The sequence below is a fragment of the Phlebotomus papatasi genome, chromosome 1, assembly GCF_024763615.1.
Source record: "Phlebotomus papatasi isolate M1 chromosome 1, Ppap_2.1, whole genome shotgun sequence".
Taxonomy (NCBI): domain Eukaryota; kingdom Metazoa; phylum Arthropoda; class Insecta; order Diptera; family Psychodidae; genus Phlebotomus; species Phlebotomus papatasi.
The window spans coordinates 102,534,349-102,555,140 of NC_077222.1; the positions used below are offsets into that span (position 1 = coordinate 102,534,349).

The following is a 20,792-nucleotide window of genomic DNA, read 5'->3' on the forward strand; positions in this document are numbered from 1 at the left end:
TGATGTTGTGGTGAAAATCGATCAAAGTATTCTGGACAGTCTTCTCGAGTGGTCATTTCTTTTGCAAGTGTTAAATAAATCAAACAAAAAAGTAGGAAAATGAGTTCCGAAGAATTTAATAAGTTTTCAAGTGTATCAAAAATTTTATTCTCTGATCGTGGAGCTAATGCAATCAATTTGGCTGTTGATGCTTTTGTTCAAATGATGTTGCAAAGAAAATCTGTGACTGAGTTAATCGAACTCTTGCATTCCAAGCAAAATTGTGAACTATATAACGACATTCTAAAGACATTAAAGGAACTAGTGAAGAAAGGTGTAAAATTACCACCAAGTGAAAAAAAGAAATTCATAATGAGCATTAGGAACTTTACTGATGATGCTCTGAGTGAACAAGCTTATGAAATTCTTTCTAATGAAGAGGCTATCGATGATAGTAGTGAACCTGCCCCCAAGAGGCGCAAAATTGATCAGGATGCCACAGCAAATCATGATATAAAAGTGCCAATGGAAGCTTATGCCGAAGATAAAGATGATGATCAATCAAACGGTCAATTGCATATACAAAGTGGTGTAGGAGGACAATCAAATGTATCAGATGATTTGGTTATTCATGATGATTCGGCCAATATGGTTAAAATTCTCAACAAATCGCGAAATTATAGTGAATTTTTCAAAATCACACAGCTTATTATCAATTTCCGTTTGAACAAACCAAAAGACACATCAATTGAAAAATGGATGGAAAACGGATTTGATGCTGTCATTGAGGAAATTCGAAAGGACTCCAAATCAAATGCTGACCGTGTGATCCTTAAGGTAAATATTATATTTGTTATTCAGACAATACTGATATCTATTTGTTAACGTAAATATGAATCTAAATCACTCAAATGTTTTTTTTTGATAGATATTCGTAACAGAAGAACCCACTGAAAAGGCCATTTATATAGGAATGAGACCCCTGGATGCACTCACCTCTCACATAATTCTCGAATATATGGAAAAGGTAAGTGTATAAAAAAGATGATTAAAATCTGATGAAATTTTCATATGTACAATGATTACAATATTAACTGTTTATGTACTTCAGGTCCATCAGAGTACCGAACTGTTTCACTCATCCGAGGTCCTACAAGTGAGAGCATACTTGTTTCACCCTATGGAGGGGCGAGGGAGACAACATAATCCTGCAGGAATGGGAATTGATGATATTGGCTATTTCAAACAAAAGAGTATCATCGATATCAACATCGGAGAGAGTTGCCTTCCAATATCTTTAATAATTGGTAAGTGCCTTTTACTTGATGGGTCTGAAGCTGATGCAAAAATTTTAAACTACAAGAGATCAAAGGGTACCTTAAAACTTGATGCACGTAGATTTGTCCTTGATCACGGTATGAAAATCTCTTCAGATGGAACGTATAACTTAGAACTTATACATAAATTTGTTAAAAAAGTATCATATCTGTATAGAGTAGTAATTTACAATGATTTACATAATTTCAAAAGTATTCTAGTATCTACCAAGAAAACTTCTGAGAACCAAAATCAAACAATTAATTTATTTTACTTTGAGGATCAAACTAAAAATGTGAAGCATTTCTTTTGCATCAAGAATCTTAAGGGATTTTTTAATTTTAAGTTTCAGTGTAATTACTGTGATCATCTGTACAACAAAACTCACATTTGCCCCGAAAAATGTAGGTTTTGCAACAATAATCCTCCATGTCTCAATGTCCCTGAAATGATTGATTGCTTAAATTGCAATCGCAGATTCCTTGGAGAATCCTGCCTCTATTTTCATATTGAAAATGGAACATGTAATGAAGTCAAAATGTGCAAGAATTGTGACAAAATTTACAAGACTTGTGAACCTCACCAATGTTTCACAACACTTTGTAATATTTGTTACAAACAAGTTACAAGTCCTCATTACTGTTTCATTCAACCTCTAAAAAGGAAAGCCCCTAATGAATTTTCATTAATTTTCTATGATTTTGAGTGCGAACTTGTAGACAGGGGAAATGGATATTCTGATCATATTCCAAATTTGTGTGTAGCACATGAAGTTTGTCATTTATGTGCAAAATCTGCAGAGTCTAATTCTGAATGTCCAAATTGTAATCCATCGGTCAAAATTTTTGAAAATGATGATTCCGGGTCGTGTGTCAAGAAATTTGTAGATTATGCACTTAAATTTAGGCCTTTCCCTTCAGCAATAATTGCTCATAATGCAAAGAGCTATGATGGACAATTTATTCTTGAAGAATTGTGTAAAAGGGATGAACATATTAGCCCCATCTTCACAGGATGTAAAATTTTATATGTGAAGATCAGAGATATTGTGTTCCTAGATTCTCTGAGTTTTATCCCTTTTGCACTGTCTAAATTTAGTGCAAGTTTCGGGCTCCGTGATTGTGAAAAGGGTGAATACCCATATAAATTCAACACTTCGGCTAATATGAACTATATTGGAAGATATCCACCACAAGAAATGTATGCAATCGAGTCAATGTCGTCAAATCGGTATGAAAAGTTTCTTGCGTGGTACGAATCGAATAAAGATAAAACTTTTGATAATCGGAAAGAATTGATACATTATTGCAATCAAGACGTCAAAATTCTTAAACTCGGGTGCTTGAATTTCATGTATTCATTTTTGGATACCACCGGTATCAATCCATTTTTACAGGCGATTACTTTAGCCGATTCTGTGATGAAGGTTTATAGAAAGAATTATTTAATTCCAAATACTCTTTCGATTACACCAAAAAGTAATTACAGTTCGAGTTTTATAAATCTCCAAAGCAAAATCGGATTGAAATGGCTCGTGTATCAAAAGATGACTACAGGAAAAGATATTCGGTACGAAGTAAAATTGAAAAATTCTCATTACATTGTCGACGGATTTGACGATAGCACAAACACTGTGTATAGTTTCGAAGGATGCTATTACCATGGACATACATGTTTCTTAAATAGAGACTATGTATGTTCAGGAGATTCATCCGATACGATACAGAGTCGTTATGAGGCAACTTTGACTCGATTGCAACGTATAAAAGATATGGGCTACAATTTGGTTTCGGTATGGGAATGCGATTTTCGAAGATTTCTCAAATCAGAACCTGAATTGGAAGATTCTTTAAATAACCATGATGAAATTACTGATGCAGGATTTGATCTGAGAAGTGCGGTGTATGGGGGCCGAACAGAAGTGTTTAAATTATATCAAAAATGTGGCCCAGGGGACAAAATCTATTACTATGACTTTACATCACTGTACCCTTGGGCCAATAAATATTCTAAATACTTTGTAGGCCATCCCAGTATCATCAAAGTCTTTGAAAATCCAGAGGAAATATTAAACTATGATGGTGTAGCTAAATGCACAGTTTTACCTCCAAGAAACTTGTATTTGCCATGCCTACCCTACAGGTGTAACAATCGTTTAATATTTCCTCTCTGCAGATCTTGTACAGAAATGATAAATACTGATCGTTGCACACACTCTGACGATGAGAGATCCCTTACCGGATTCTGGTCGTTAGATGAAATCCGAATGGCTGCCAGTCACGGTTACACTGTTATTAAAGCTTTCGAGGTTTGGTCCTACCAGACTGTGCAGTACAATCGGGACACTAACGAAAGGGGTCTCTTTGCCGATTTTGTGGATAATTTCCTCAAAATTAAACAGGAATCAAGCGGATGGCCATCAGGAATAGAATCTGATGAAGCAAAAGAGGAATATATCCGGGAATATTTAGAAAAGGAAGGGATACAATTGGATAAGGAAAAAATCTGTGTTAATAAAGGGTTGCGATTGCTTACCAAACTGGTATTAAATAGTCTTTGGGGAAGATTCATCATGCGTGAAAATTTCACAAAGACTAGCATTTGCAACTCTCCTGAGGAGATAAATGCATTAATTGGATCCGAAGATATTCAATTAATGGATTTATATCCCGTTGGGGAAAACCAGATTTTTGTTTCGTGGAAGTATATTGCTGACGCTGAGTCCGCATCAAAATATGTGAACCTTGGTGTAGGCATATGTACTACTACGAACGCCCGTATCAAACTGTACTCAGTTCTTTCTAAATTAGGAGAAAATCTTCTCTATTGCGATACAGATTCAATGATCTTTATGGTCCCCGCTGGCGAAGAGAACCCCTTAAGCTGCGGAAAGTTTTTGGGGGAGCTGACCGATGAGTTAGCAGAATATGGTACGGGAGCTTACATCGATGAATATGTCAGCTGCGGTCCAAAGACCTATGGATTAAAAATCTTTTCCTCGTCTACGAATTCATACTCATACAAAATTGTAGCAAAGGGGATAAGTATGAACCATGAGGTAGAAAGGCATCTCGATTTCAATGCCATGAGATCAATCGTCTTTGGGGATATTGAGACATTGAACATTAAATACAAAAACAGAATCTCTAGACAAAAGAAATTTAAAATTTTCTCAGCTTCAGCCCACAAAAAGGTACAGTTTACATTAACTAAAAGAAGATGTGTGGAAGAATTTAATACTCTACCTTTTGGATATTAAGATTTTTTTATAATTTTGTTTTTATTCTGTACTTAAGTTACCATGTATTCTGAAAACTAATTATTTAATATATCCTAAAAAAAATTTAAGTAAAATATAAGCACTTATGTATACAACCTTATAATATTATCGAAAAAAATAAAATTTGTAATATTACTGAGAGATGTAGAATAAAATTATGCTGAAAAAAACTTAAAATATCTATTCACTCTTGTTCATTTGTTCTCTATTAAAAATAGTATTCAAAAGATCCATCATTTTCAAATATTCTGTTATGTGCAAAATAATATTAGCTCAAATTTTTCCCATTTTATCCATTCTTGATTCTCTATATATAGAAATATAACAACAAAAGTCATTTCTACAATTTTTCATTGAAGTAAATTGCTTCCTCTAATCTGATTGTATGAATTTGAAAATATATTTTCTGTAACGAATATTAACACTTGAAATCTCAAATATAATTTGCAAGTTGTATCAACTTCATATAAAATTAATATTGGGGGTGATGCATTTTCTTGATTGACCATTTAGTGTTAAAAGTGTAATTGAAACCTTTGCGCACACGATGAGTAGAAATGTCTGGTGTGAGTTTTTTTGCAAGACTCAACATTTTTCTATTGTGGACTATTTTCTTTGAGGATATAAGAGTAAAAAAAAAAAAACAATGCCATTGACTTAGTTCATTACGTCAGCGATCATATGCATAGAATCTTCTGGAAAATATAAAAACAAAAGTAGAAAACCCATACTCCCAAATTATTTGCAACTCTTCCCAATCTTATGATGTGTTAGTGTATACTGATTGTACCTCTGCGCGAACTAAATATGTGTTGGAAATGGATATTAACCTAATACCGAGTAAGAATGCATTCTGGTATATGTCATAACTCAAACGATATTAGAGAATCCAACGAAAAAAAAATTGGTAAGTAACTTTCTGAATTAACTAACCCATGATCATACATTTACCGGCAATTATTTACATTATCTGGGAGTGGGGAAAGGGATTTCGGGAGCTAGGATCATGAGGTGGAGAGCGCGGGCAGTGCGATTATGTATTAGTGCCGATACACACACTAGTATACGTCATCGATTGTAGGTCTGCGCGACCTGGCGCTAGAGCTTGGGTTTATGTGTGTGAGTGACTCACCAATACTACTACACACACTTATTGTATAGCTGCTAGAACTATACTACTTATATCACGACAAGGCTCAATTTTTTTTTAAATAGGTGAAAAATCCCAATTTCAAAGGGTTCCACTTTCAAAGGTGCTCCATTTACCCCTAGGCCTATTCGGAATTATGGGCTTTTCGAGTTTTTACCATTCGGGATTTTGATTTTTGGAATTTTGACTGGGACAAGTTTTACAAAATATTTCGAAATATTGCTATTTTCGAGATTTTATGAAACATTGTATAATGTCAAATTACAGCATTGTTTCGATCATAGGCAAGGCTTAGATTCCAAAGATTTTTAGACGGTCGTACAACGTTCCCCAGGACTTTTATATTAGTTCATATAGTTCAATTTCTTTTATGTCTTTTGGGAATAGTGTTTTGAATTAATAGAAAGTCGTGCGTTTTGTGGGATAATTGGAACAAGGAGTTTCGGTTTAAGTGACAATAACCTTTCCTTTAACCCGTTGCAGGAGAGGTTATTGAAGAAGTAGAACAGTTTACAGTTACCTCCTATAACCTGTAACTACACTGAGAAAAAAAGAGGGTGCGATTAACTTTTTTTCCTCATAACTTTAACACTTTTTAGGTGTAAAAATATATCAACATTTTTTAATGTTAATTTTACACGTTTTGAGGATAAAATCAACATGAAAAGGGTAACTTTAACCCCCAATACACCTGGAAAGGGTAATATTTACACCGATTTCGGATCAATACTGCAGGGTAAAATTAACATTTCCGGAATGTTATTTTAACTTTTTCGGATTTCTCTCACTCAGTGTAGGCTTTCCTAGTTGCAGTCGTTAATTCGACTTCTTTTTCGGTTTTTTGAAATATTTCGAAGAAACAACGTTTTTAAAAACAACAACTGTAGATGTCAAAGAATATATTAGATGAGATCATATATTCTGTCAGTAGAAGAGGTAAAAAGTTTGGAGTGGTATATCTCAGCTCCTGATGAACATAATTGGATGAGTGAACTATTGTTGGAAAGCTTGGTTCATTAGCTTTCAGAATCTGGTATACTTAATCTGCTATGGATAACCCATGGTCATCCAGAACCATTTATGTCGAAGAAGACACTTTTTGCAACGTCTTTTTTGGCCATCTACTTCTGGGACCAGGAGTGACCCACTTTTCTCGCACTTGGACTGTTCGTTAGAGGAACTCAAAGGGTATAATTTGTAGAAGAAACTTTTTTTTTGGACATCTTACTTTTTTTTATTCATCGACTTTTGCAAGAATTTTAACATTTTACACGCAAGGAAAAAATTACAAAAATCCTAAAAGAGTGGTTTCTGGAGGGGAAGGATAGACGTGGGGATGAAATTGATATGATATTTGGATTCCTTGGATCAACTTATGGGGGAGTACTTAGAACATTCCAAGTCGATATCTTCATTAGTTTGTCCAGAAAATGAGATAGAAGGATTTCTGTCATTTTTTTCTATGCGTATAAAATGTTAAAATTCTTGCAAAAGTCGATGAATAAAAAAAAGTAAGATGTCCAAAAAAAAAGTTTCTTCCACAAATTATACCCTTTGAGTTCCTCTAACGAACAGTCCAAGTGCGAGAATTATGGGTCACTCCTGGTCCCAGCAGTGAATGGTCAAAAAAGACGTTGCAAAAAGTGTCTTCTTCGACATAAATGGTTCTGGATGACCATGATTTACTCATAGCAGACTACATATACCAGATTCTGAAAGCTAATGAACCAAGCTTTCCAACAATAGTTCACTCATCCAATTATGTTCATCAGGAGCTGAGATATACCACTCCAAACTTTTTACCTCTTCTACTGACAGAATATATGATCTCATCTAATATTATCTGTAACAATTAAAAATGAATGAGTAGGAGACAGCTTTGAGGCTTCATACACATTCTGGATTAGAACACTTCATATTTTTCTTTATTTCTTTAATGCATCTTACCTATTTCTTCAGGAAATATGTGACTTAAGATTGGTTATCGAAATATTTAGAAATTGGGTCCGATTAATTTAAGGAATATGGGAAAAATATGATGTGTGTGAAGCTTGAAAGCCTTGCCCTAGCCTTGCTTAGGCCACTCTTAAAGATCTAAAAATTCAAAAATTACAAGTTAGATTGACAATAGCTTAAAGGAAGTGTGGTGGAAAGTTCATCCAATTCAGACCATACCGATGAGCTTCAATACTATGTGTTAATGGATTGACACTAGTTAAACAATTGACATCCTGATCTATTTTCTCAGTGAAACTGCTTGGTCGATTTCATGGTTATTCATACGGTATTAAGGAGACAAATCCTGAATTATTCAGCAAAATTCGTAAACAGCTCAAATTAACAAGCTTCAACGCAGACACAAGCGGAAATGATGTTTGGGACAGAATGATGACAAAATCAATAAGGAGAGGGACTAATTCCATTAGGGAGTCTGAGTAATGCCAATTATTTTGGTTTCTTGGTGAATTGCTTTGGTGATAATGAATAGAATTAACATTGTATTCCAGTGAGACACGCAGCGAGATTCCTGAAGTGTTTCTGATGGATTTCGAGAAGTATTTGGAGAATCCCATGAAGGTGCAGCGTATTTTAAATGAACCCTCAGAACCGTTGAGTGTTTTGTGCCATGGAGACTACTTGAGCAATAATATCGCCTTCAAGGAGACAGTAACGGATATTATTTTTGTATTAAGCTAAAGATAAACAAGAAATCATTGTTTTTTTCCCCCGCGTTTCTTTTCCCAGACCGAAGCTGATGGCACTTCCAGCATCATTGCCATGATGTTTGACTTCCAAACACTGAGATATTCATCACCGATGGTTGATTTAGCCACATTTATAGCCAATTCTACAGGAGTGGATGTGCGAAAACCCCATTTTGATGACATCTTCCGGTCTTATCACACTGAATTAGTGAAAGCACTCTGTGAAAAATGGAACAAAAATGAAGATGAATTACCAAGCCATTACAGGTTTGTCGCATTAAGAAAATTTTTGCAATGGCGAAAAAAAAAGCGAAAGAACATACCAAAGTGATAAATGTTTGCGTTGCTTTAGCTTCAGTAACTTTTACTCGTCCCATCCCGAACATCCTGCTATTCAAATACCATAAGAGCCTTGGGTGGAATTTTTTAAAAGAAAAAAAAATAATGTATGTGGATTGTTGTGTCTTCTCATGTGAGATTATGTGATATAATGTACATAAATTCATTTCTGTGGCAACAGACACCATGAATCCCTCAATAACATTTTCTAAAGATGCAATCTCTACTCTGCATCTAAACTACACACCATCCGAGTTCTCTTGGAGTCATTTTAGCTGCCATCACTTAAGAATGGGTAGCTATTGCAATTTTATGAATCAGTGAACTTTTCTCACTTTTATATATCATGCTTTATCCATATTTATTAAAAAAAAAAACAACACTTGTATCTCTTAAGGCATATGCAAATGTTATGGGATTTCCAGACAAATTTGTCAAAAACAAACGCGAAATGTCGACTATTTGATGGATCACTGAAGACTGAAAGTCGATATTTATCATTCTATTTGCTTAGTTTCTAGGGTGGTAACAAGCATACATTTAACAGTAAAAATACTAGAAGGATAACAAGTACAGTTAAAAAGGAATCGTACGTGACGAATCGGCCAATCGGCGACAATTAGTCGTTCAGATCGGCTTATGCGCACCGATCAGTCTCCATGATTACCTGAACGAGGCGATCAGTTTCTATGATTAGCTCATTGGCGATCAGATACGTAGTAGGGTGGAGTCTACACTTATGGATGTTATACACACTTATGGACAACGCAAAAATCTTAAGTTATTACATTAAACAGATTTCGAAAAATCAAAAAAATTGTCAATTACATCATAAACTAATAATTTTATAACTTTTCAAAATTTGTTTTACGTAAGAACTTAGGTTTTTTGCACGCTATCCATAAGTGTGTAACATCCATAAGTGTAGACTCCACCCTAAAACGCGAGTGGCAAACCTATTTACTACTTATGTGCTGGACACACCTATGGCTTAAGCTGAGAGACAACTTAAAGTAATTTTCATCAAAATAACGATTAGGCTACACCCCATCAGTTTTACATTAAGCCGACTCTCGGCTTAATCTTCAAGTCTATCTAAGGCATTACTTACTTAGGTAGACCTACGTCTCATTGATGTAGACCTACGTCCCGCAATCGTTAAGGATCTCGTCCATTACCTCCTATTTACCTCCCAAAGTGTGGCCTTTAGTGGATCAGTGCATAGAGTAGTGTCTCTATAATTTTGAGTTCTTGGGTTCGAGCCTAGTCAGTTGAAGATTTTTCAACTATCGTATTAGTCTCGAATTCGTCCAGTGAATGAATGAAAAAGCAATACCAATGCATTCATTATAATGAACCGCTTAAAATAAGATAGGTTTGCGCAAAAATGAGTTTATAGTTCAGATCGTTAAGATAGAACAGAAAAATGGGGTGTGCAAATTGGACCTAAATAACTCGCCTGGGTGCAGCGGTTCCGGAGGGAATATAACCAATTCCTAAAGATCTCAAAATTCTACACAACGAGTAAGGAGACCAGTCTGATAAAAGGGGTCTCAGTGGTAGAACATTAAATAATACCAAACTATAGAAATTATTTAAGGCCTTGGGGAGCAGAAATTATTATCGGTAAACCCCTCTAAGCGGTTTGCTACCAGAGGGAATGTCGAAGTTCTTAGTTCTTTTGCCTGGTTAAGAGACTGGCTCTTTTATCATGCATTCTTCTAAAGGGAACGTCGAGACTATTGCCCCTTTTCTCCGGAAGTGTACGAAGCTTATGCCCCTATTCCTGCGACGTAGAAATAGGGTCGAGGCTGTTGCCCCCTCTGATGCCTGCTCTGGGATGGCTTCGCTCGTCTAAGGCGCAACTTTATTCCTGAGACTAAGTCGTCCTGTATATGCCTCCATCGAATCTCTCTTATCAAATTTATCGACCTCTCATCGTGTTATCATACTTTCCACCAGAATAATACCCACGTACGAAAGGAATTACTAGGATCTGTGAGCTCATAGAAAAAGTGTCACGGACGAGATGTAACCCTACCACACTTTCCTCTCTTTCAACCAGATCATCCCACAGGTTTGCACCCGCGCACGTCCTAGTTCGAGACTCGAACTTACTAGTTCGAGTCTAGTCAGTAACTAATCCTCTCTCTCTCGTACGTCTCTTCATTACGTATGTCTCTCTATATAAGCGATTGTTGAAAAATTCACGGGTGTCAAACCTTAATCGCGTATGCGTGCTAGAATAAGGAAAGCAGTCATGCCATGATGTTACCATCAGTAGTCATGCCATGATGTGGACCCTCTCCATGGATAGATAGGTGACATCAAAGAATGTCAAATGATCAAATGCCCGCTTAGTTTGGCAGTTAGCAAGTCTGGGACTTTCAATCATAAGCCACGGTTAACGTAGTACATGCCCAATGAAAACCCCACCATTGCCGAATGAAGGGCCCTAATGTCTTGGAGCCTATAGTAAATGAGGTCACTAGTCTCAATTAACGTCGCCTCGTCGATAGAAATGTGGCGTAGTACCTACAGGATGAGAACCCATCACCGGCAAATATGAAATTCCGTCGTCATTGGCCTGAAAAATATAAGGCCTCTCCGACTTTCAGACCGAATGTCGGCCTCAAGCTCAAAATCTCCCTATAGAAGCGGGAAAGGGGCCGTTTTTCCTTTCATTTACAAACCCAAATATTATATCAAATAAATAATCTTTATTCCTTCCTCTTGGAAAAGTTCTACTTAGCATGGGCCTGAGCCTTGCGCTTCTGTGTCAGGATATTAAACAGTCCCTTACGCTTCTTCTTACCACATATGTGAATGCCCAGGCGACGTTTCAGAAATTTCAGGGCACGCTTATCCCTGAACTGGATTAAACATCTTTTGCAATTCCATACAGTGCCTCTCATAGGGAGCATGTTCAACAACCTCACGCATAATATACCCCAAGAATTTAGTAGAGGGAAGTGGGGCACCTTTGAAAGTGGGGTACCTTTGAAATTGGGATATGTCACCCATTTTTAAATAAAATTGAGCCTTATCGTGATATAATTTAGTTGCACAAACAGATTGAGAATCTAAATTAGATTATGATATGGCTCAATTCCACTTAAACATGGGAGAAAAAATCCTAATTTCAAAGGTGCCCCACTTTCAAAGGTGCCCCACTTTCAAAGGTGCCCCACTTCCCCCTATGTTTCGTCTGAGCACATTTTAGCCTAATCGGGGCGGAATCTTTCACCTTCTTGCCTCCAGTATACCGCAAATTCCTGATTTTGCTGGTTTTGTATCCCCTGTTGAGACCCACAGAGAGTTTGTATTTTAAACCTATTTCGGCCTGCAATTTTGGTAACCGGACAGGGTAAATCACTAAATTTGAATAAAAGTCCAAACCCTCCAATTGTCGCTGGTCCAGGACCTGGTCTCTTTCTCTCATTCGAAAGATCGAAAAGTCTTATCTACAACAGTATTTTACTGCAGCAAAAATGATGTTCCGTATTTCATTTCTTCGATTTTAGAAAATATTAACGGTATTTTAGGTAATGTATGCAAAACCAGTATTCCGTATTTATCAGAGCATAGCATAAGGACCCAAATAGACTCAGGCTGATCCTCGAGAATATTTAGATTGTAACATTTGGGAGTAAAATTATGTAAATGAAAGGAAATACAAAGGACTTATAATCGACGATCGTAATCCATTAAGCCGTAAAATGTATGACAGTCTGGGATAAATCTTTCGGCCTGAGTCTATCAATGTATCCGAGTTCAAGACTACCGAACCTCTAATATTGATGTTACGCTATGGAAGTAGTTTTGCAATATTTCTCTAATGATTATTAGTAAAGATATTTAGAAGAATGGGAAAAAGGATCGTCCTTTTAATAGTTTTACAGATCACCTCAAAATTTGGCAAAAATTGCATAGACTAAGCCTTAGGTCAGAAGTCCGCATAACGTTCTGAGCCGACAGTTAGTTGATCCTGAGGTACAAGTACATCAACACAACCTTAGCAAGAGTAATCTGGTCGGGCCACTACCACCAGTTGTGCTACTGTGCCCGGTTTCCAAGTCCTCGATTATTTTGATCTCACAATAATAAATTTTCAATTCAGGATAAAATGCAATTATCGGTTAATTACCGGTTTAGAAAACCATTTTTAACTGATTCGGGCTTGTCAGAGATATCAAAGCACTTTCAAACAAATCCTTTCTTGCCTTAATAGGGTTAGATATAACCCCTTGTAATATATTTTGATTTTTTTACTATCCTACTTTTGACCTTGAAAGAATAATTCAAGGGCATTTACGTACCTGGATGAAATATCCGCCTAGAAAACCAATTACTAAGAAATCGAAAAAAATAATCTCTTAGGCCTTCTCGAATATTACTCCTCTGTGCCAAGAAATCATGACCTCCATAACCCCAATACAGCTTAACCCTAGTGTTTTTCAAACAAAATTTTTCATTTTTTCTACTTACAGTTATGGCAATTTTCTCAAGGAATATGCAAAATATCTGCCATTTGGCTACAGCATAGCAGCATCCTTTATACCAATGTTGCACTGCCCAGTTGCTGACCCATTGGCGGATATGCAGGAATATTCAATGGACAATGAGAATGTTGATGAGTTGTTGGCTAAAAACCTATCGATTGGGGGTGAAATTGTCAATAGGGAACTTCGATCTATCATCTGTGACATCTACAATCTCCAGAAATTAACTGGAGTAACATTTAAATAAATTACGTGCCTATATTTGAAGTGAGATGGAGAGGAAATGATAGGAAGGCATACTGACCACTTAATTTAATAAGAGAAAATGAATTAGGATGCTTGTGCTGAAGGAATTCTATCCCTGGGTATGAATATTTGTGTTTGCAGATTAAACCCCTTTATGAAGGAAAATGGACTATGTTGATTGTGAAGTATGAGGTGAATTATTCATTTTAATCGTGTCCTCCATATCCATCTGTGTAATGTTGAAATGGCATCCGAGGGAACACGTTCCAATTCAGCTCATTCAAATAATTTCCTTGAAGACAGTGAAATAAATTTGCACGTGGCACGTGACAACGTTCTAGAAATGTTTCATGTTTTTCCACATATACTTTAATACTTTTTGGTCTCTTTCGCTGTGATCTCCTTTTTCCCTTTTTTAGCCCATACACCCCCACCAATCCTCTATATCTATGCCACATCTATGTCACTTTGCAATTTTGTAAGGTACAGCCTTTTCCTCTTCCGAGCTATTATTTGGATTACAAGTCTGACTATGTAGTTGTATATAATGTTAGCACGCCCCTCAAAAACGTAGAAACGATAAAAAGTCACTGAGATAAGTCTAATCTACACTCTAAATTTCCACCCTTCCTGTTCAGACAGCTGTAGGGGACAGCCGGGACATTTGGTAGCGAATTTTTGGATGTCAGTAAATAATTAAGTTTCTTTTTTATTAATTAATTTTCGTATTAATCAATCCAAACAAAACTCACTTAATAAAGTTTACAAATACAAGAAAATTTAACGTTCCACCGCCAATAAAATTTGAAAATACAGAAATCAAAACAACAAACGAAATAAAATATCTAGGACTTACAATAGACAAAAAATTAAACAATAATCACATAAGTAACATAATTAAAAAATCTAAATTTAGCATCAAAAAAATATATCCATTTATAAAAATAAATAACAAATTAAAAGAAAATTTGAAAGTTAATATTTATAAAACATTTATAAAGCCAATACTATTATATGGCATTCAAGTTTGGAACAACACATCAAACACAAATATTTAAAAAATTCAAACAATCCAAAATAGATGCCTTAGACTGGCAATAAATGAAAAATACAATACCGACACTAAAAAAAAATAATTTCAAATAAAAAATTACACGAACTAGCAAATACTCCTACAATACTAGAATGTGCAAAAAGCCTCACAGAAAATTTTTACGACAGAACTAAAATTTCTTGCAACAAAAATATTAAAAGAATTTACAACACAAAATCAGATTCATTAAACTCAAACAGATGCAAAACATACAAATCTCCTTTTCAAATTTTAGAACAAAATCAGTGACATAAAAAACATACATTGGCGGGGTTAGGGGGGACTTAGGTTAAGTTATTTTAAGAAATTTTAACAAATAAAATGGATATGAAAACATATTATAAATACTCCCTAAATATACACAAATACACGTTTATAGAACAATTAAAAATAAGATAGAGAACAGCTTAGGCTGAAACTGTTAGAAATAGCGTTGAAATGTAAATTACACAGAAATCTTAAATAAATTACATTGTAAAAAAAATCGTATTAAATTTCCTTATAAATTTCTTACGTGTTTTGAAAGAGGCAAGATTTATTATTTTTGTAGACTTAATACGTGAATTATTGAACAAGACAGCGCCTCTTGCGGTTATGCTACTAACTTTCAATCTTAAAAAAAGTTATAGATAATTCCAAAACCTTTCCAAAATGTTTAAACTCTTACAAAATTGTTAATAATTGAAACGTTTTTAAGAAATTTTGGGCAAAAACATTAAAAAAATAATATTGATTAATTTAGAAAACGTGACTAAAAAATTCTCGAATAGATTTATTCTTCATATTGCCGAGTTGTCTATGAAAATTTTAAAGCAGAGATGTGCAAGAATCGTTTAATACCGAATGAACGTCAAAATAAGTTTATGCAGGTAGCGTTTTGACCATTTTGACGTACAAATTTCATTTGACTTTTATCCGGCTTCAAACGATTCTTGCTCACCTTTGATTTAAAGGTAACACGTAATTTAAAAATTTGCTTGAATAACCTTTTATTTCATAAATACGTTGCCCTTATGATAAAATCAACATATTTATAATGTCAGAACCTTTTATCTTACTAAGAAACCTGAATGCCGCCGGCTTAACAGTGAACAGTGACTCCAGAAAAAAAAGTTTTCCAAGATTTATACAAAGTCTAGTAGGAGAATTCTGTAATGCTATGACAATGTCATATGACGAATGTCATGTTAAATTCTAGAAAAGGATAAACACTAAAGGCCTGTGAGCATCGAATGGCCTTTAGTAACTTATATGAATCTGACTTTCGATTAATATTTTCGAATTTATCACATAAAAATATTTAAATTTGTCATTTAACATTGTCATACTTTTACAGAATACCCCTACAGATCGTAAGTTGAAAAAAATGGACACATCACTACTTGATGAGTACTTAATGACCGTGAAGTCCACACAATTTTCAAAAAAATAGTTAAATAATATTGTAGCAATTAATTGAAAGAGACAGACAAAATTAACTTTTGCACGTTTATGAATTATCTTCCTTTTTTATTATATTCGGTGCTATGTTTTCACTTTAATTTTTCAGTATTATTAGAATATTAAATTAAGAAAAGCAAACAAGTTGTTGTGCAAATGACACAATGAAAGCACTTTTTATTTAAAATATTGGCCTAAATTGTTAACATTTATCCTCATTTTCCATTTAGAGCAGTTTGATATATAGTTTCGCCAATTTTCATAAAACTATATAGGATACAAGAAATTTTTCCAGCATTTGCAGAAAATTCTGTCATAAACAAATTTAACATAATACAAAACGACTTTTGTGGAAACCACAAGATTTAACTAATGCCTGTTGCTCCTATAATTAAATTATTTAAAAGCTTTCAATTCTATTTTAAATAGTACGTAGTTGTCATTCTACAACAGTTCTCTCAATTTTGCGGAATTTACTCCTGTTATAAAATTATCCAGCAAATGAAGTTTCCCTTGCATATAATTAATCAATTAATTAAATTTGAAAACATTCTATTCAAAATAATCTGTGATAGACAAAATTGAATTTTACCATTCACAGCTGGAGTTTAATTAAAAGAAAAAAAAAATACAAAAATCGATTTCGAAAACCAAACACAAAATATTTTTACCTCTCGTTTCGTCCGCGAGGTGACTGCACCTCTTTCTGTTCGAATTTCGAAAGTTTCTCGAATGTAAAAATGTCTCAATTTTGACTATGTTGGCTTAGCATACATTTTTTTGTTCCCTTTTACAAATATTAGGCACTCTATGGGTCAAGTGGTAGGGCACTCGCTCTGTGATGCAAGTGTCCCGGGTTCGAATCCCGTTTAGGTCACCTGGAATTTTTCTACACTCAGAAAAGAGCTCTGTGGAAACGGCTCTTAAATTAGCTCTTGAAACAAGAACGGGCTTTTATTTCTTGGGTTAAAGACTATTTTACTTGAAACAAAGCGTGTATTTGAGAATTATGCTTTGGCTCAAGAACTCACAGTCTTTAAATTTACAAAAATGTCAAAAATAAACTCTGAGCGTACTTTAAGTACTGAGCGCGTCTTAAAGCAAAGCATAATGAGCTTTGATACTAGTATCAAATTTTCTCTGCTGTGTCGCAACAAAATTGACGTAGACTCACAATTAAAAAACACAATTTAATTACAGTTTTTTTTAATGAACAATCACCGTATACACTTTAGAATCCATAATTTGTGACATTCCATAATTTTCTTCTAAATTCTGACAGAAATTTATCAATTTTTGTGTGATTGAAGACTCACATTTGGGAAAATATTTTACCGTCCGACCATCGCCGAGTGAGACGTCCGACATGTTTACAATTTTTTTATACAGGAACCACCTCAGAAATATTTTTTAAATATTTCACTATTATAAGTTTTCAAACTAAAAAATCACTGTTGCACAACACTCCAGATACTCGAGCTAGCTTGTGAGCCAGAATGTTTTATTTTTCAGAAAAATTTGTTTCTATTTTCTTTTAGGCATATTTCACCTAATTTTCACATAATCCTTGTCGGCACTGCATTTTTTTGAACCACAAGACACTTCACTAATTGTAGAGGCATCTCCCCACAATTTTCACTATAATTTCATTGAAAAAACACGCGAAAACAATCACAACTTTGCGAATTAATTGCACTGTGAATTATTTTGTCTGCCATTTGACAGCACTGGAAAGTCACTGAAAATTTTCTAGAGAGACGGTACTCTCTCTCTCTCTCCCTCAAGACACGGCAGCTCTTAGTTAATCTGTTTTAGAAAACAGCTCTTGATTTAAAGCACGACATGTTTAGGTTGATTCGGCTCTTAAAATATTCTTACAGACAAGAGCTGTATTTTTGCAAATCCCATACAAAGTTAGAACTGCCTTTTTCTGAGTGTAACGTTAAAGGTGTTCGGATTATATCCAGTGAGCTTCACTGCACTTGATTCCACGGGCATGGGACTGACAACCTCATCCCGTACAAGAAAAAATAATAATGCATGTCTAAAAATCCCCTTGCGGGAAGGCCTTGTTCCTTCATGGAATATTGTGCCAGCATTATTATTATTATCACAAATATTGGTTCGTAAATGTTTTTAAAAGCACAAAAAAATTTCCGTAAAATTTCGTCATTTGTTTGTAAATTTTTGTCAGAAAACAAATATGTGCGAACAAAAATTTGTAAAAGAAAAAATCTTTGTCAAGTGATTATGTTAGAAACAAAGTTTGTAAAAGTTTCAAACTTTTACAAACTTGTTTCGCAAGTTTTTCGAGCATTTCGTAACTTCCATGTGGAAATTCACAAACATTTACATGAACATATGAACAACATGAACAACATGAAACATTTTATTCTGTGTAGAGTAATTTCGAAATTCAAACAAGAAGTAGGGGAAGTGCTCATAATTTTGGACTGCTTCTAATTTTGGACATTTTGAGGAAAAAATTAGACAATAAAAATTTATTGATTAAAGTTATGGCATTTTCTTCCAACATTTAATGAATTATGTATTCATCAAATGTATCGAGAGGTCAAACAAATGTATTATGTATCGAGAGATCAAAAAAGTGTCCAAAATTACAAGCAAGCTATCCAAAATTAGAGTCAAATTTACCTGTACATATAAATTCATTTTTAAACATATTAAGACAAATTTTAGTAAAAACAAAGATGATAAACAGATTTCCAAGTTTCTGAAGAACCCTTCTGAAAAGAGAGTAACAAAAATTCATTTAGTATTGGAAATACCGTACTTTAAACTTAGAACATTGATGCTTATAAGCACCTTGTCCAAAATTATGAGCAATTCCCCTACTTCTGCCACTAGGGTCAAGTGGTACAAGTTGGACAATGATACAAGTTGGACAGGGCTTTTTTTCTTGATAAATTTAGTACTTCATTTTTATTTGTATATTTTTAATGCTTTAGTTTTACAATTTTCTTCCTTGTGCTTAAAAAAAATTAGTACTGTATTTATCAAGAAAAAATCCCTGTCCAACTTGTACCGGCAAATTGTCCAACTTGTAACACTATGTCCAACTTGTATCACTTTACCCTATACAGATAAAGCGTGAAATAAAAATACCCTTTCCTAGATTTTCGAAACCGATATTAAAATTTTTTTAAATTCCATCTTTGAATGAAGGGAATATTCCTCTGTATAATTTGATCTCAATTTCCCCTAAAGTAAAAATATAATGCGAGGCAAAATTAATTTGCAAAGTTAAGGAAGCACACAATGATTTTTACTCTAATCCTGAAAAGTTAAGAAGTTAAAGGGAAATTATTGTTATGACACGCCCACTTGTAGACTCCGCCTACATAATGTATTTTGTCCACGCAAAAGTGCAATTCCAATATGTTAGTCTTGCTGTTAGTGTACAATATTTGGAAGTGAGATAAGTTCTTTTGTAGAAATCATGGAAGTCGTAAACATTTTAAGAGGGCGTGGCATATTTTCAATTAAATCTTTAAAATTGGGAAATAAGGGAAGAGCACCCTGGGAATGTTAAGAGACCTGCTCGATATTTAGTTGAACATTATAAGCCTCAAAATACTATTTAGTATTTTTGTGTATACAAATCGGTATATTAGTCATCCATTTAACTATATATGTGCATTTTAATCTTAAATTTTCACAATAAATTAATAAAAAAAATTATGTTAGAGTTTGTAAACATTATGATTTTTTTTATTCATGTTTGATGTATGATTGGCATATACGACCTGTGAAAGAGTTTTCCACCGTTTTCACTCTGGAGGTTGGTCATCAACGCTAAGACGACGGTGGCCGCAAAAAACACTACACACTCTTGCAACTTTATAAATTTGTACTTCTCAGACATTGTGATGAATAAATTATTTATATCTATCTATCTATCTATCTATAAAATACGTATACAGTCAAGGGTGCTAATCTGGGCGCTTCGCTATCTGGATCGTTTATGACTAATCCACTTAGAATAATATCTTTATTTTTATTTCCGTCATATAGTCACTACAGTAACATAATATAACTATTCGAGTTTGAGAAAAAGCAAAAATAATATTTTTATCCATTAAATAAGAGAGTGTAATCGACCCAATTCAATCTTGTGCCTTTTAAGCAAATATTTATTGTTTTTACTTGTGAACAAAATATTTTAAATCCAAAGGTTTAATTAAAAGTGAATTAGCGAAAAGGCGACCCAGTTTGTGCATGCTGACTTATTTCAGTATTATCATTGTTTTATAAATTTTCTTTATTATTTTTGGTATTTTTTTTAATAATATGTTTCTGAATGAAACAGTGAATAATTCTATGGATTTAGAAGAAGTGGAAAAGAATTTCATCAGTCCAAAAACAAGCGTTTAAGTAGCTCTCTTCGGAAAACGATCCAGTTACCCCACCTTACTATAATTGCTACTATACACTCTGTACCTCAGATCGTCACGAATTTAATCAGACGTCTAACGGAAAATTAATTTTATAAATTAAATCTGAGCTAAATGCACTGCATTCTTGTGAAAGTTAAATGGTAAAAAGTAGCTAATAATTTTTAAAAATTCATTTGAATTAGTGCAGTAATACACTGAGAGAAATCCGAAAAAGTTAAAATAACATTCCGGAAATGTTAATTTTACCCTGCAGTATTGATGCAAAACCGGTGTAAATATTACCCTTTTTAGGTGTATTAGGGGTTAAAGTTACCCTTTTTCAT

At 34.2% G+C, this 20,792-nt stretch overlaps 2 protein-coding genes and 1 pseudogene across 2 annotated transcripts in view; 2 read left to right on the plus strand and 1 right to left on the minus strand.

Moving 5' to 3' along the window:
• LOC129810190 (uncharacterized) overlaps nt 1–14,445 on the plus strand; it is an 18,064-nt gene extending 3,619 nt beyond the window's left edge. Inside the window, exons 4-7 of the mRNA XM_055860515.1 lie at nt 7,975–8,161; nt 8,234–8,393; nt 8,472–8,698; nt 13,261–14,445. Of these exons, the coding sequence (XP_055716490.1) occupies nt 7,975–8,161; nt 8,234–8,393; nt 8,472–8,698; nt 13,261–13,519 (833 nt within the window). The 3' untranslated portion in view covers nt 13,520–14,445. The remainder of the gene's footprint in view (nt 1–7,974; nt 8,162–8,233; nt 8,394–8,471; nt 8,699–13,260) is intronic.
• On the plus strand, nt 172–1,502 carry LOC129810198 (uncharacterized). The gene is made up of 2 exons (XM_055860522.1): nt 172–816; nt 908–1,502. Exons 1-2 carry the CDS (start codon nt 202–204, stop codon nt 1,016–1,018), a joined length of 726 nt encoding a protein of 241 aa, XP_055716497.1. The 5' UTR covers nt 172–201; the 3' UTR covers nt 1,019–1,502.
• Nucleotides 11,515–12,212, minus strand: LOC129809622 (60S ribosomal protein L36-like; annotated as a pseudogene).
• Nucleotides 14,446–20,792: the final 6,347 nt, after the last annotated feature.

Bases quoted from the DNA above. Each gene is read 5' to 3' on its own strand.
- LOC129810198 (XM_055860522.1), top strand. From the start codon at position 202: ATGATGTTGCAAAGAAAATCTGTGACTGAGTTAATCGAACTCTTGCAT. The intron at 817-907 runs GTAAATATTATA...TTTTTTTGATAG, and splicing joins CTGACCGTGTGATCCTTAAG to ATATTCGTAACAGAAGAACC.